At 54.5% G+C, this 14,607-nt stretch overlaps 2 protein-coding genes across 8 annotated transcripts in view; one reads left to right on the top strand and one right to left on the bottom strand.

Moving 5' to 3' along the window:
* GASK1A (golgi associated kinase 1A) overlaps positions 1 to 14,607 on the top strand; it is a 70,721-nt gene that overhangs the window by 46,357 nt on the left and 9,757 nt on the right. For 2 of the 6 annotated variants that reach the window (XR_016214885.1, XR_016214886.1), the window contains exons 4-6: positions 618 to 740; positions 1,899 to 2,002; positions 2,536 to 12,439. Coding sequence is in view for 2 of the 6 variants with exons in the window: in XM_089306461.1 (XP_089162587.1) it covers positions 618 to 740; positions 1,899 to 2,002; positions 2,536 to 2,746 (438 nt within the window). In the remaining 4 variants the exon portion in view is untranslated. Of the gene's footprint in view, positions 1 to 617; positions 741 to 1,898; positions 2,003 to 2,535; positions 12,440 to 14,607 lie in introns of those variants that run through there. The other 4 variants (XR_016214887.1, XR_016214888.1, XM_089306461.1 and 1 more) reach the window with 4 other exon arrangements.
* The window catches only part of POMGNT2 (protein O-linked mannose N-acetylglucosaminyltransferase 2 (beta 1,4-)), an 18,593-nt gene continuing 15,970 nt past the window's right edge, over positions 11,985 to 14,607 (bottom strand). For both annotated transcript variants that reach the window (XM_002713157.6, XM_089306462.1), the window contains exon 2: positions 11,985 to 14,214. In XM_002713157.6, coding sequence (XP_002713203.1) covers positions 12,365 to 14,107 — 1,743 coding nt within the window. In that variant the 5' untranslated portion in view covers positions 14,108 to 14,214 and the 3' untranslated portion in view covers positions 11,985 to 12,364. The remainder of the gene's footprint in view (positions 14,215 to 14,607) is intronic.

Here is a 14,607-nt window from a genome sequence, read left to right as displayed (position 1 = left end):
CCCTCTATCCATCTGCAGCCAACCCCTCTCCATGAACCCGGGGATACCACCTATCACCTCCAGGCTGCAGCCGTCTTCAAGGTCACACTCCAGTGCTTTTGCATGTATGACCTTGGGCATGGCTGAGCCCAGTCTGATAAGTTGGGAGAATGCCTCCCAGTTAGGAACACACCTCACTTACATGTTCTGGTTTGTTAGAGTGGACTCGAGTGGACCAGCAGACGACAGGTGCACAGGGGCACTTCTGGAAGGGTCCTGAGCACAGACTGTGGAGTTGGGGTGCATATGAACACGTTCAACTTCATTGTTCCAACAAAGGACACACCTGTCACCCAAGAACATCCAAGGGTTTTAGGAGTTCTGTGGGCATTGGGGGACATTGGCTGGCCTGAGGCCTCAGCCCACAGGGCCCGCTGTTAGGAGTGAGCTGGCCCGAGCAGCAGAGCAGTGGCCCTAATTCTAGCCCAAGGCTGGTAGCAGTGCTGACTGCTCCAGCTCTGAGGAGCACCCCAGTGTAGCTCAGGGTGGCAGAGGGAGCAGGCGCCCAATGGCCCCAGTGTTGGGGCTGGTGGGGGCAGGCCCTGTCCCAGGCCCTCAGCAGCCAGGTGTCTCCACAGGTGCACGACCGTCTGGATCGCTACTGCTGTGGCTTCGAGCCTGAGCCCTCAGATCCCTGCGTGCTAGAGCGGCTGCGAGAGAAATGCCGGAACCCGGCCGAGCTGCGGCTGGTCCACATCCTGGTATGTCTCCCCTGACCGTGTCTCCTGTCGCCCCAGACGTGGCCTCCTGTCTCTTTCAAGGACAGAGACGCTGGCTGCGAGTGTCAGGGGTCATTGGATGCCGAGGTTTCCCTGACCTGATCTTTTTAGCAGCAGAACTGTTTGTTTTAGTATTTCCAGGAAGCCACAACCTATAAAACTGACCAAGTGCAGCTTTGAGAATGGGCTAGAGTGTGGTGGCGTGGGGGCTGGAGCCCTGTTCTTGCTGTTTCCACTGCCCCCAAGAGACTTCAGGGAACCCCCCAGGATCCCTGGAAGCAGAGTTTGAGAACCAGGTCTCCAAATGGAAGGCAGAGAGGCAGAGAGGGGGGCAGCCAGGGACCTGGAGGCAAAAGGCCATGATCTGAGCCTTGGTTGCTAGCAGGGATTATGGGAAATCACATGGGATTTGGGAGCATGGAGGGGGATGGGGTGTGCATGGGGTGGGGGCCAGCAGAGAGGGCCTCCCATTCCCAACCACACCGTGGCTTTGAAGACATGAAAGACTTCTCAGTTGCTGGTTTCAGTTTTGAAAATTTCGAGGATATTCGACAGGGTATGGTTCCTGCTGTCGGAGGGTAAAGGACACCGTGGGGTGCTCCCAGGGAGGCTCTGGGAGCTGCCCTGGTGCTCAGGAACAGGTGGCACAAGAAGTGACTGTGTGTGTGTGTGTGGTTCAGCACACACATGTGCACAACACACTGCAGAGCCCAGGCCCCACGAACAGACTCCTTGTGTACCTGCTGAGCCCCACCCCCACTGCTCACCCCTTCAGCCACTGAAGCAGGAGGCAGCCCCTTTGCCTGGCAGCTGAACAGGTAACGTGTGGCTTATCACTGTGGGTCCAGGCCTGAACCAGCCTGGCTACTTCCTAGCTGACGATTCCTGTGCCTCCGATTCTGTAAACTGCGGTTAACACGAGTGCCCCCCTCCTAAGGTTGCTGGGAGGATCCACTGACTTGACACCTGGAAGAACCTAGCACGGCGCCCAGGGGAGGGCGAGCACTCAGCTGTGGCAGGATGTGCTGTGGGACGCACAGCCCAGCGCCCTGAGCCCCTTAGCACCGACAGAGCCCACAGGCATTGTTAACTCTGCTGCACCCTCACCTGTCTGTCTCTATCCGTCTCCCCGACTCTGAGGTCCGGAACAGTGACCCATCTCGTCTGGTCTACATCGATAATGCTGCCAACCTCCAGCACCCCGAGGACAAGCTGAACTTCCGGCTCCTGGAGGGTATCCGTGGGTGAGGCTCCAGGGGTTGCAAGTTCAGGGCACTGAGGCTGGAGGGTCTTGCTGCAGACAGTGGGACCTAGAACAATGGTAGTAGACAGGCGCTTTGAGAGGGTGTGGGGAGCCCTGGGAAAGCTCAGAGGGGATACAGCTGGTAGCACCTGAGCCTACTGTGCAGACAGCCCCCTGGCCCTGCAGCTGCCCCGCTGTGGTGTGGGAAGGCTAGCCCCTCTCTTGCACTGGGTGGGAGAGCTAGCCTGGAGGGGCCATCTTTCCCAGCTTGCTCTTCGTAACTGTCTCAGCTTTCTGGGGTCATTTTTTTTTTTTTTTTTTTTTTTTTTTTTTTTTTTGGCCCCACGTTTTGCCAAGCAGAGCCTGGGATGGCAGAGTTGATCCATTTCTGTGGTCTGTCCCCTTGCTTTCATAGCCCTAGGGGGTCAGAGCGCCCCCTGAGGCCAAGGCAGCAGGTGCAGGCCCGGGGACTTGACACTCTGAGAGCACTGCTGCTCTTCCTCTGTGTCACGGGTGCTGTGGGCTTCGTCCCAGGTTCCCTGAGTCGGCCGTGAAGGTTCTCGCATCAGGGTGTCTCCAGAGCCTACTGCTCAGGTCGCTGCGGATGGACCCGGTGTTCTGGGAGAGCCACGGCGGGACCCCCGGGCTGAAGCAGGGCCTGCAGAACCTGGAGCGCCGAGGACAGGTCCTGCTGGCTCACATCCAGAGACACAACCTCACGCTCTTCAGGGACCAGGACCCGTGAGTCCGGCACTGCCCAGGCAAGCATCGCCCCTCACGTCAGAACCCTGAGTTGATGAGCAGCCCTCCTGATGGCCAGGGGCTCCTGTGCTCACCCATCCTGAGGACACATGGGGAAAGCGAGAAACCAGAGGGACGGGTGGATGTCGTGGGATGGTTCGCCGCCTGGGACAGGGGAGGTGGCGTCGGGGGTTTCACTCTGACTGCTTTCCTCTCTGCCTTCTTGACTGTGGCTGTTTCCATGGACCAATGAATGTGATTCACGATTTTCTGTGAACTGCTCCAGAGCCTGCCCAGTTGTGCATCCCATGTGCCCAGGCAGAGCCAGACCACTGCCTGGAGAACTGCAGGGTGTCGCACGTACACACCTGTGGACACACCCGCGTGTGATACATGAGACAAACCTGACAAAGGGTCTTCATAGAATTGCACTTGCAGTTAGAAGCAGTCTCGGGTCCAAGTGTTGAAACACAAAGGGCCAGCACTGTGGTACAGCTAATAGAGCCGCCACTTGCAAAGGCAGCTTCCCGTATTGGAATGCTAGTTCAAGTTCTGCTACTCTGCTCCTGATCCAGCCCCCTGCTGGCTGCGCCTGGGAAAGCTGCAGAGGTTGGCGCAAGTGCTTGGGCCCCTGCCACCCACATGAGAGACTTGGATGGAGTTCCTGGCTCCTGGTTTCAGCCTGGCCCCGCCCTCAGTATTGTGGCCATTTGGAGAGTCAATCAGAGGATGGAATATTCTCATTCTCTCCATCTCTCTCTTTCAAATAAATACATCTCTTTTTTTTTTATATAAGACTTATTTATTTATTTGAAAGGCAGTGTTACAGAGAGGCAGAGGTAGAGAGAGAGGTCTTCCATCCACTGGTTCACTCCCAGATAGGCACAACAGCTGAAGATGCGCCGATCTGAAGCCAGGAGCCAGGAGTTTCTTCTGGGTCTCCCATGCAGGTGCAGAGGCCAAAGGACTTGGGCTTCTTCTACTGCTTCCCCAGGCCATAGCAGAGAGCTGGTTCAGAAGTGGAGAAGCCGGGACTTGAACTGGCAGACATATCGGATACCAGCGCTGCAGGTGGTGGCTTTACCCGCTACACCACAGTACTGGCCCTGATAAATACATCTTTTGAAAAAAATTACACTAAGGATTTGTCTTTATAGGCTTTAAATTTTTCAGTTCTTACTCTGTTACATTGTTTGGTTTAAAAACTGGAGAAGTAACACATGCTTGCTAAAAGCAAATGTATAATAGAGGCATATAAACAGTGAAATTCATACTCACACTACATGCAAATTTAAAAATAATAGAAGTGGCCGGCACCGCAGCTTGGTAGGTTAATCCTCTGCCTACAGCGCTGGCACACCGGGTTCTAGTCCCGGTTGGGGCACCGGATTCTGTCCCGGTTGCTTCTCTTCCTGTCCAGTTCTCTGCTGTGGCCCGGGAGTGCAGTGGAGGATGGCCCAAGTGCTTGGGCCCTGCACTCGTATGGGAGACCAGGAGAAGTGCCTGGCTCCTGGGTTTGGATCAGCGCGGTGTGCCAGCTGCAGCACGCAGGCCGCAGCTGCCATTGTGGGGGTGAAACAACGGAAAAGGAAGACCTTTCTGTCTCTCTTACTCTCTCACTGACCACTCTGCCTGTCAAAAAAAAAAAAAAAAAAAAAAGTGGCGATGTCAGTGTCACTTCTACCAAGAGAAGAGAGCGGGGGACTGTTTCCCTTCACCTTCATCAGTACTTGACCGTCTCACATGTTTTTGCCTTTCATCCATCTGATAGGGAAGCTTAATTTGAAAATTGCATTTCCAGGGCAGGCGTGTGGCATAGAGGTTATAATGCTGCTTGAGACGCCTGTATCCTCTGTCAGGCTGCTTGGGTTTGAGTTCCAGCTTCGTTCCCAGTTCCAGCTTCCTGCTAATGCACACGCTGGGAAGCATCGGGGGCGGCTCAAGTAGTTGCGTCCCTGCCACCCACATGAGAGAGTAAGTTCTTAGCTCCTGGCTGATCGGGCATTTGGGAATTGAACCAGATGATGGGCGATCTCTGTGAAATAAATATAATAAATACATAAAAATTAGGATATATTACATTTTCTCAGTTACTAATGAAGCAGCCTTTCTACTTATTTACTAATCAGTATATTTCCTTTAAGATATTTGTCCTCTCCTTGTTAATTGGGTAGAGATCTCTGAATGTAATTAGCATAGCAATCTCCGTTAGTTGTGGTATAAATATTTTCTTCCTGTCTGTCATTTGTCTCTTGACTTTGTTTATGGAGTCTTTTTGCCAAGTAGAAAATGTTAACTTCCGTGTAGTCAAATTTGTTTGTTTTTCCCATGAAGTCTTGGTGTTTCACGCCTTCTTGGAAAGGCTGTCAGTACTGCCAGAACATTCAGATAATCTCCTGTGTTTTATTCAAGTATTTACACAGTATTTTTAAATCCTTAGAAAATGTGTATCTGAGAAAGCTGGGTGTTAGGTATCTAACTTCCATGCCCTTCCCCCAGGTGGATAGTCAGGTGTTCCAGCATCACCATTCCAAAGTCTTCCCTCTCTCTCTCTGCTGAATCTAGCGTTCCCTGGTCATATCCTAAATTCCCACCAGCACAGAGTTCTGTATGTGAACTCTGCTCTGCTCCATTGGTCACTTTTTTCCAGTTCCTGCATCAGCATGACATGATTTTAACTAAGGCTACTTAATACTTTTGCTATCTGGTAGTCTAGGGTCTCATCGTTTTATTCTACTTCAGTTTTTTTTTTTTTTTTCTGTGCTGTTTTTTTGCATTGTCTTTAATACCATAATGTCTACCCACGAAGCATGCCACCCCCTGCCGTTGTCCTCACAGTCCCACTGTTTTCAATTTATAGACTAATTAGAATCTGTTTCATTTTGGATACTGAATGCTGTCACCCAGGGGTGGGGCTTACCCATCCACTTACTCTTTGATCATCCCTAGTAACATTTTATATTTTTCATCATCAAATAGCTCATTTTAAAGATATGTTTACAACTATTGAAAATGACTTTTCTTTCTGATGTTTTCATACATTTTTAGATGCGTAACTTAGAGTTCTTAAATAGCAAATCATATTTTCAAATAATGATGACTTTACATTTCTAGTTTGCAAATGTGTGTGTCTATGCACACCTCTGAATTATTTCAGTTGTCTCGTTCCTTTGGCAGAATCTCCCTGGAGGAATGTTGAATCAGAGCAACTATAGCAAGCATCCTCATCTTATTTTTTTAAAGATTTTATTTATATTATTTACTAGTTAGAGTTACAGACAGTGAAAGGGAGAGACAGAGAGAAAGGTCTTTTTTCCATTGGTTCATTCCCCAAATGGCCAGAACAGTTGGATCTGAAGCTAAGAGCCAGGCACCTCTTCCTGGTCTCCCACGTGGGTGCAGGGGCCCAAGCACTTGGGCCATCTTCTGCATTCCCAGGCCACAGCAGAGAGCTGGATTGGAAGAGGAGCAGCTGGGACTAGAACCGGCACCCATATAGGATGCCAGCACCCCAGGTGGAGGATTAACCTGCGCCACAGCGCCGGCTCCCCTCATCTTATTTCTGACTCAAGTGGAAACACCTCTATGATTTCACTGTTGCATATTATCAGGCTTAAAGAAATCATTTCTGATAAATACCTTTCATCAAGTTCAGGAAGTTTCGTTATATTCTTAGCTTACTGCATTTCCCCAGACTCAAGAATGTGGATTAAATTTTATCAAATGCCTTTTCAGTGTGTGTAGAACATAGTTCCTCCTTCAGTTTCTAATGCTGAATGATCTTTTCGTTCCCAGAATTTCCTAGACTAGACCTATTTGGCTGAGGCATATTAGTCATTTAGCAATTTCATGATTTAATCTGCAGTGTGTTACTTAGAATCTTTGCATATGTATTCATATAGGGCCTAAGATGCTCCTTCGCAGAGCACTCTGTAGCTGTGTTAGTAAGTTTAAACAGGCAGACTTCATTAAGTGAATTCAGAATTTTGCTGTCTTTTTCAATGCTTTGGGACAATTTAAAAAGGAAGCACTTATTCCTCAAAGATCTTACAGAACTGTCGCCTAAAACCATGTGGGCCGTGTGCCTTTCACTACCTTATCTTTTACAGACTTTTCAAGGCACTTCCCACCCAATGTGGCCATGTGAGGGTGGGAGGGGCTACAATCCCCGGGGCCCTGGCTTAGCCCAGGGTCTGGGAATGCAGATGTGTCCTGGACACGACGTGTCACTGGGAAGAGGGAGGTCAGCCCCAGCCAGCTCAGGGATTTCTCCTAAGGTCACCAATATGTTGTTCTTTCTCCCATTGGTCTCAGTTCCTCCCAAGGATGTTCCTTCTGGACTCAGCCAGTTTCTATTTCACTGCTCCTGTTCGACTTCCTGCCCCATGGACCTACGCTCAGCCAGAGGTGGGAGTGAGGCACTTATCACCCTAGAAAAAGGCAAAGACAGAGAGACGGGGCTCTCACATCAGGATGAGACTCAGCCAGCCCCTAACACTGCCTCACTAGTGAGACATTAAATACTCAGACAGTGGTATGCGACACTGGAACTCTAGCCCACCTCTGCAGGGACCAGCAGGGGAGCCAAACCACAACTGCATAGCATTGGCCCAGTAGGGTGAGAACTTGGCCAGTGACGGCCATTTTCCTAGTCCACGGGAGAAGGCAGGTGTGCTGATGGCGTGTGTGTGTGTGTGTGTGGTCTCTCTATGAACCCACCAAGTCAGACTCCTCCTGTCAGTGAGCAAAGCTCCAGCTTCCACCAAGACTCTTTGTGTCAGGATGTGAACCAGCCTTCTCAGCAAGAAGGGGCATGCCCATGGACAGACACCAAGTGGTCCCGCCCAGCCTGCCCTGGGCACAACGACTCCCTGTGGCCCTGCAGGACAGGGCTCCACTCTCCCTGCTTAGCCACCCACCAGACACCATTTCTGGGTACTCCTCTTGTCAGGTGGCTGGGTCCAGGTTCTGCCTCTGATGTGATAAAGAAATTTGGGGACAAGATGTAGGGAAAGATCAGCAGAGAAACAAGATTTTTTTGCACTTAAAGCAAATGAACAAGAGGGAGTTCGGGCATACTCCAGAGTGAGCTGTACCCCACGAGGTTTGGGGCCAGCCTGTTTTGTGATCTGGAGGCACAGGAGTGGTACCTTGAAGGGTGGTGTTTAATTGAATAGGGGGTGGAGTCTGGGCAGGGATTGAGTATTGCCTTGTCCCTTTTGGGAAATCTTGGAAGTGTCATGGTGTCAGGTGTGTGATGGGAATAAGAGTGTCAGCCATGGTTATTTTATTGTATTCACCTTATAGCGAGCTACAGGTCAGCCTGGTGACTCCGTCAGCAACCATGGTGGGTAGTTTTGGCTCGTGCCAGCTCTGAGCAGCAGTTTTGCGGAAGTTGCCATTTTCCACCGCAGAGAACTGTGTTATCAAACCCAAGGCCCACACTTGTCACAGTAGAATCCGATACCTTGGCGGACAAGGATTTGGGGAAAAGAAAGGGAGGAAAGTTTACTCAGGCTGCTAGCAACGTGGGGAGGTGGCCGGCTGGTGCCTTGGTATCCAACCACTCCATGAAGGATGGAGACCGAAACTTATACAGGAAAATGCAGGTGTAGCTACGTGACCACAGTCATGGACAGAGGGTGCAGGTGCGGCGGGGGGAGTCTCTGTCATTCCAGTGCCACTCAGTGGAGCTTCTTTGATACGCGGCTTGGCTGCTCTGGCTGTGGTTGCCAGCATCTTTCTGATCTCAGTCTGCTCTTTCAGCTGCTTCCCTGTAGCCACCCTTCCAATGCTGACAGGGGTGAGGGGGGTTGGGTGGGGTAGGGGGGTATAAGGTTATGAGGTTATAAGCTATAAGGTTACTGTGCAACGTCAGCCACCATCTCAAGTCCAGTTTGCAAAATTCTCACACATTATCTATCTACACTTTTTTTTTTTTTTTTTTTTTTTTGACAGGCAGAGTGGACAGTGAGAGAGAGAGAGAGACAGACAGAGAGAAAGGTCTTCCTTTGCTGTTGGTTCACCCTCCAATGGCTGCCGCGGCCAGCATGCTGCGGCTGGCGCACCGCGCTGATCCGATGGCAGGAGCAAGGTGCTTCTCCTGGTCTCCCATGGGGTGCAGGGTCCAAGCACTTGGGCCATCCTCCACTGCACTCCCAGGCCACAGCAGAGAGCTGGCCTGGAAGAGGGGCAACTGGGACAGAATCCGGCGCCCCGACCGGGACTAGAACCCGGTGTGCCGGCGCTGCTAGGCGGAGGATTAGCCTAGTGAGCCGCGGCTCCGGCCTTATCTACACTCTTAATTAGCCACAAGCCCAGCTTTTGTTCTTCTGAAGGTGAAAAGGACCCGGCTGGGTGTGCCGGCAGGGCTGCAGCGCAGGTGGATCTGCAGGGAGGGGCTGGGGCCCTCAGCTCCCCTCGCCTCCATCAGTCTCAGCAGTGGGCTCTTCTTTCCTGGAGGAAGCAGCGCCCTGGATCAGTGCCTCCCATCACCACTACCTCAAGGTCAGTAGGGTTGTTACTCTGCATTTTACAGAGGAGGCACAGAGGGTTTGGGTAACTTGCCCATGGTGTCCTGGAAGGCTGAGACTTCAATCACAGGTACAAACTGTGCGAGCAATTCTTGCCCCCAAGGCCACCACCCCTGGCCAGGTACCCCACGGCCACCTCCCCCTGCAGTGCCTCTGGATCCAGAGCACATGACAAGCCAGGACCAGCGCTCGGGACTGCAGGGCAGCAAGAGGCAGTTCTTGGCCAAGTACGTTCATTCTGCTTTGTCCATTGGCAGAGTCTTTCCTGCAAACCTGAAACCTGAGCCACTTTTTATCCCTTTCAAAAAAAAACAAAACAAAAAAAACCCGTCTCAGCCCCAGTGCTTGCTGCTTGCCTTCTGTCTCCGGAGCCATTACCCCAGGAATGAGAACAAGGAGCCAAGTCAAGCAAGCAGCCTGGACGGGAATCAGGGTGTTCCCATCAAGCTGAGCGGAGGGTGCCTGGGATCTGGAGTGTGTGTGTGTGTGTGTGTGTGTGTGTGTGTAGGGCGGAGTGGAATGGGTGGGGAAGGAAGTGTTTTTGCTCAGCTTTGGCAGAATCGCTTGTTAGAAAGAGGTTATCTGGGGGGCTCTGCCAAGGCCATCTCAACTGCTGCCTCCCTGCTGCCCAACTGGCTTCGCCCAGGGCCCAACCCCACCCCTGCTGCAGCCTCTGTCTAAGGGAGACCATGAGCTTCCAAGGCAGAGGCGCTGATGACAGCAATACAGGTCCACGACCCCAGCCATCCCCACAGCTCTGGAATCAGGAGCTTGTTACGACGTCTGCTGCCGCAGCTCAGGGCCATCAGTGCGAATAATGGTGTCAGTTCCCGCAGAAATGCTAGTGTGGTTGTCGGGTGTGGCACGGGACCCCACGAGCGCACTGTGTTACCTCTCTAGATCCAAAAACCTCAGAATCCTGAATCACTCTGGGCTCCCAGGCTTTGGGTGTGGGACTCTGGGATTAGGAACTGCTAAGGCAAAGTCTAACTTGACGCCACTGACCTTGCGGTAGTGTCTGACTCCACGGCAGGGCTTAGTGCCTAGTAAGGATTCCTGGGGAGGCTTTTTTGAAGGCAGGTCCAAGAGAGTAGGAGGTGGAGAGAAGTCCATCACAGGCATGCCCCCCCAAGCCAGGTCAGGTTGCGGTTGGGTGAGCTCTTAAGGGCCAAGGGCACTTCAAGGTGGGCGGTGGAGGTGAGGACATAATGGAGTCACTTCCAGGTGGAGGACAGGCATTTTTAGCTTCTTGTCTTCTCAGCAACAGTTGTCAAGAGGATCCCATGTGACACCAAGACAAGGGGCCTCGCCTCCCTCTGCCCCTGTGTCCAGCTGAGTCATGGCCAGCGAAGCTGTGTGTAAAGGGAATTAGAAGGTAAACTGCTTCTTGGACATCTGATTGCTCAGTTCTTGCGACTGCTGCCCTCATTTATAACTCGTGCACTCACACAGCACAGACACGGGCACAGCACGGACACGGGCGATTTTCACCCAGGGGTTGATTGGATGCCTGCTGCTGAATGGTCTCCCAAGTGCTTGTACCGTCTTGCTCTGATCCCCCCAGCCGCGTCTGAGACTTCCAGTCTCGAGCTGATCCTTGTGTGGATTCACTGGGCAGTTTGTGGTGGTGGCAGATGGCAGTTATAATTAGAGAGAGACTCCGGGCTGGAGGGATGCTATGAAGGCATGCGGCTACCACAAAAATGTACCCCCACACCTCCTGCCATGGGGAATGTGATGGACCGAGAGTCCAGGGCCACGTGGAGTCCACTGCGACACGGGCGTCTCTCAGCCAGTGACGAGTCTGCCGGGGATGCCCATCTCAGGGACAGCTTGGGCTCAAGCACTCCCACCCAGCCCCACTCTGCAGCCTGAGGCTCCACCTCCTCGGCCCCTCCTCTACTTGTCGGCTCTGCAGGAAGTCAGGCCTGCCGCAGGGGCAGGGCCGTCTCTGCCACAGAAGCTGGACACATCCGGGTCCTGGGTTCACTTGCTAGCCCTGTTCTCAGGGAAGCCAGACACACCAGACCTCTGTGGGAGAAACGCTCTCTGACTGAGGAGCTACATCTGGACTGGAAGGACCGTGATAAAACAAGACTGTCGGGTAGAAAACCAGAGCTTGAGGCTTCCTTACGTGTGATACCTCTCGTAGCCGAGCCGGTGCTCAAGGGACCCTGGCACTCTGACTGCAGGTTACTGAACGGAGTCACTGCCCACGGGACTGATGGCCTCTAAGTCCAGGTGGCCCTGAGCACTTGTCCCCGGGCCCTGGAGCAGTCACCAGGGGCAACGGACTGACAGGAGGCCTCTTCCTGTGGAAAAGCATTGCCTGCCCCTGCCCCTGCCCCTGCCACAGCCCAGCCGGACACAGGCATCCTGCCCATATCTCGCGAAGGGACTCGCGGACCAGGTGTGGCCTATCTGAGTCTTGGGAGTCTGAATGTCTAGCCTCTGAGCGTAAGGAAAACTCCTGGCGGGGGCCACCCTTTCTCACTGCAGCCCCCTTCCACCCACTTCCAGGCTTTTATCCCACACAGATGGAAATGAGGTACTAATCCACGGCCACGAGGAGACCCGACCAGCCCACCAGCTTCCCGCTCCTGGCTGTGTTGCCACTGCCACATCTCCTCGGCTGACGACCAGGATCATGGGCCCCGGAGTATGGAGACCAGCCCTGTCCCAGTGTCCAGTGATAGCACTTGGCCGAGATGTTTATCACCATTTAATGAATGCCCCCATAGACACGCTTCCCACTGGGCTACAAGCGGATTTCAGGGTGATGGAAGCCGATGTACCACCCAGATGGCCCACCACGGGGTTCCAGACCAGGAGCACTCAGCAGGAAGCAGCAGGAATCAGGGAGCCGAAGAGGAGCCCTGGGCCTGACTGACCTTCCTCCTCCTTCTCCTCCTCCCACCTACCTCCTTCCTGCTAGGAACTTCTCCAGGAGGTGGGGCGGGTCCTGTGAACACCACCCCCAGACGCAGTAAGACGACGCGGAGGCACTGGCCCCGAGCAGGCTCACTCAATAAATAACCAAATAATTCCCAGAAGTCACGGCCGCAGGAGGCGCAGGCCGGGGCCGCCCGCTACGTGCTGCACACGAGTACGTCTGCAAAGGGCCCCAGGAGGACCTTGTTGAAGATGCAGCGGACCCACACCAGGTAGGTGGTGAAGGGCTTGATGTTCTCCGTGAAGGTGTGGTTCTGCAGGGCCAGGATGTAAGGCACGTAGGTGTTCTCGCCCTGCTCCTGCAGCCACACCTCGTACTTCACCTCCCTCACCTTCAGGTACTTGAGGTTCCAAGGGATCTGCCAGGACACGGTGAGCCGGGCCTCGGAGGCGCCCTGCACCGACGCCTGGCACCGCGCTTCCCGTACCTTGCCGGGGTAAAGGCTGACTGTCCACTTCTGCTTCCGTGGCCCCGGTCGGCCCTTCACCACGCGCCGTATGGTCTGGATGAGGGACGGGATGTCCACCTTGGTGTCCTGATAGATCCGGAAGAGCCACTCGGGGTTCCGGCAACAGAGATGCCGTGGGACCTCGCGGCTTTGCAGGATACGGGCCTGCTCGGCCCGGTCCAGGTGGGCGATGCCTCCCTGGTCCCAGGGCCGCTCGGGGTGCGTGACCGTGTTCTCCAGCATCATGTTCCGCCATGCGACATACTGCAGGTCCATGCCGGGCAGCAGGGCCAGTGTCTTATAGGGCGTGTAGTGGTCGGGGTTGACGGCGTATGGGAAGAGCTCCACCACGGTGGCCCCACGGGGCAGGAAGAGGGTGGTGACCAGCTGGGCCCCATGCACACTGACCAGCATGGAGGCGTTGCTGACCAGCCGCACGACGTCGGCGAAGGCGTGGTCCTCCAGGGACACCGTCACCGTCTTCATCTGGAACTCCTGGGCCAGCGCCAGCAGCAGCTCTGCCTCATTCAGGATGAGTCTGTTGTGGGTGCGGCTGAAGACCAGGATGTACTCCTCTCCCAACGGCGGCCCCGTGTGGCTCACGTTCAGCTTCTCCGTCATGAACCGTGCAAACTGCCGGATCTCGTTGCCTGACACGAGGATGTTGGCTTTGGGGCCCTGGGGCTGGACGAAACCGTACTGGTACCAGGTGGTGACCTTGGAGAGGCCCACGAAGGCGTGGGAGAAGCAGAGCAGCCGCCCCAGGGCCTTCAGCTGTGCCCGCAGCAGCGGCTGCTTGGGGCTGAGGAGTTTGTAGAGGTCGAAGTGCGCGCCCTCGCCCCAGCCCTCCATGAAGAAGAGCCGGGCCTCGTGGGCCAGGCCGGGGAACTGCCGCAGCGTGTAGAACAGCGGCAGCAGGTCGTCGTGGAAGACGTGCATGAGGTTGTCGGGGTTGAAGCGGTTGGCGATGAGCGCCACGTCGGGCACGAACACCGGCTTGGGCATGAAGCGCAGGGCCGCGGCGGGCAGCTCCACGAAGTTGAAGTACTGGGTGTTGTGGTCCTCCACGGTGGACAGGTCAAGCAGGGCCGGCTGGAAGCGCCGTGAGCCCAGGTTGGGCAGCATCGCAGAGGTGTTGCCGTGGAAGAAGATGAACTCCTCGGCCTCGTTGGAGTAGCAGAGCCACTGGAAGCGGCAGATGCGGTCGGTGTGCGTGCGGCCCGTGCACACCATGTGGGTGCCGCCCTCCATCAGAATCTGCAGGGCCTTTGGGTAGTCGATCCTCAGCGCCGGGGCCGGCTCTGGGGCCTGCTGGCCGAGGGCCAGCTCCTCCTCCAGAGTGGCCGCATGCTCGCGCAGCCGCACGTGCTTCCACAGGACGGCCGCCAGCACCGATACCAGCAGGGCATTGAACACCGCCGACAGGTGCATCCTCCTGTCACCGCTGCAGGGCCTAGTGAGATGACCGCCGCCGCCAAGTGCCACAGGCCAGGGGAGCTTCACTCATCCTTATGGGCAATCCCAGGGCCAGCGAAAGCCTGCAGGGGGTGGGAGGAGAAGGAAAAGAGAAGGGAGTTGGCAGAGTCTGTCTGGGGTCATCACAAACCCCCCTTCTGGGCCAGGTACCGTGCCGGGCTTGCACTGGTAGGTACGGAGATGAGACTCCTGTTCACAGGATTCTCTCCCTCCCCATGGCTTCCAGGGGTGGTGTGTACCCTTGCCTTGACTTTGGGCTTGGCTGCATAACCAGCCTTGGCCAATGAGGTGTTAGCATGGGGGGAGATATAAGCCAAGGTTTAGCAAATGCTTGGAAATGCTTTCTTATTTCTTTGTCTATCAGCTAGAGCAGGCTCAGTGCCATCCTTATGATCAGCTTCGCTCAGCTGTTTTCTGACACAGTGTAGACTGGATGAGCTGTCCAAGAACCCACA

The sequence above is a fragment of the Oryctolagus cuniculus genome, chromosome 10 (genome assembly GCF_051225735.1).
Source record: "Oryctolagus cuniculus isolate XC-2025 breed Fujian yellow rabbit chromosome 10, ASM5122573v1, whole genome shotgun sequence".
Taxonomy (NCBI): domain Eukaryota; kingdom Metazoa; phylum Chordata; class Mammalia; order Lagomorpha; family Leporidae; genus Oryctolagus; species Oryctolagus cuniculus.
The sequence above is the reverse complement of the archived record's forward strand: the minus strand, read 5'-3'. Positions and strand labels throughout refer to the sequence as shown.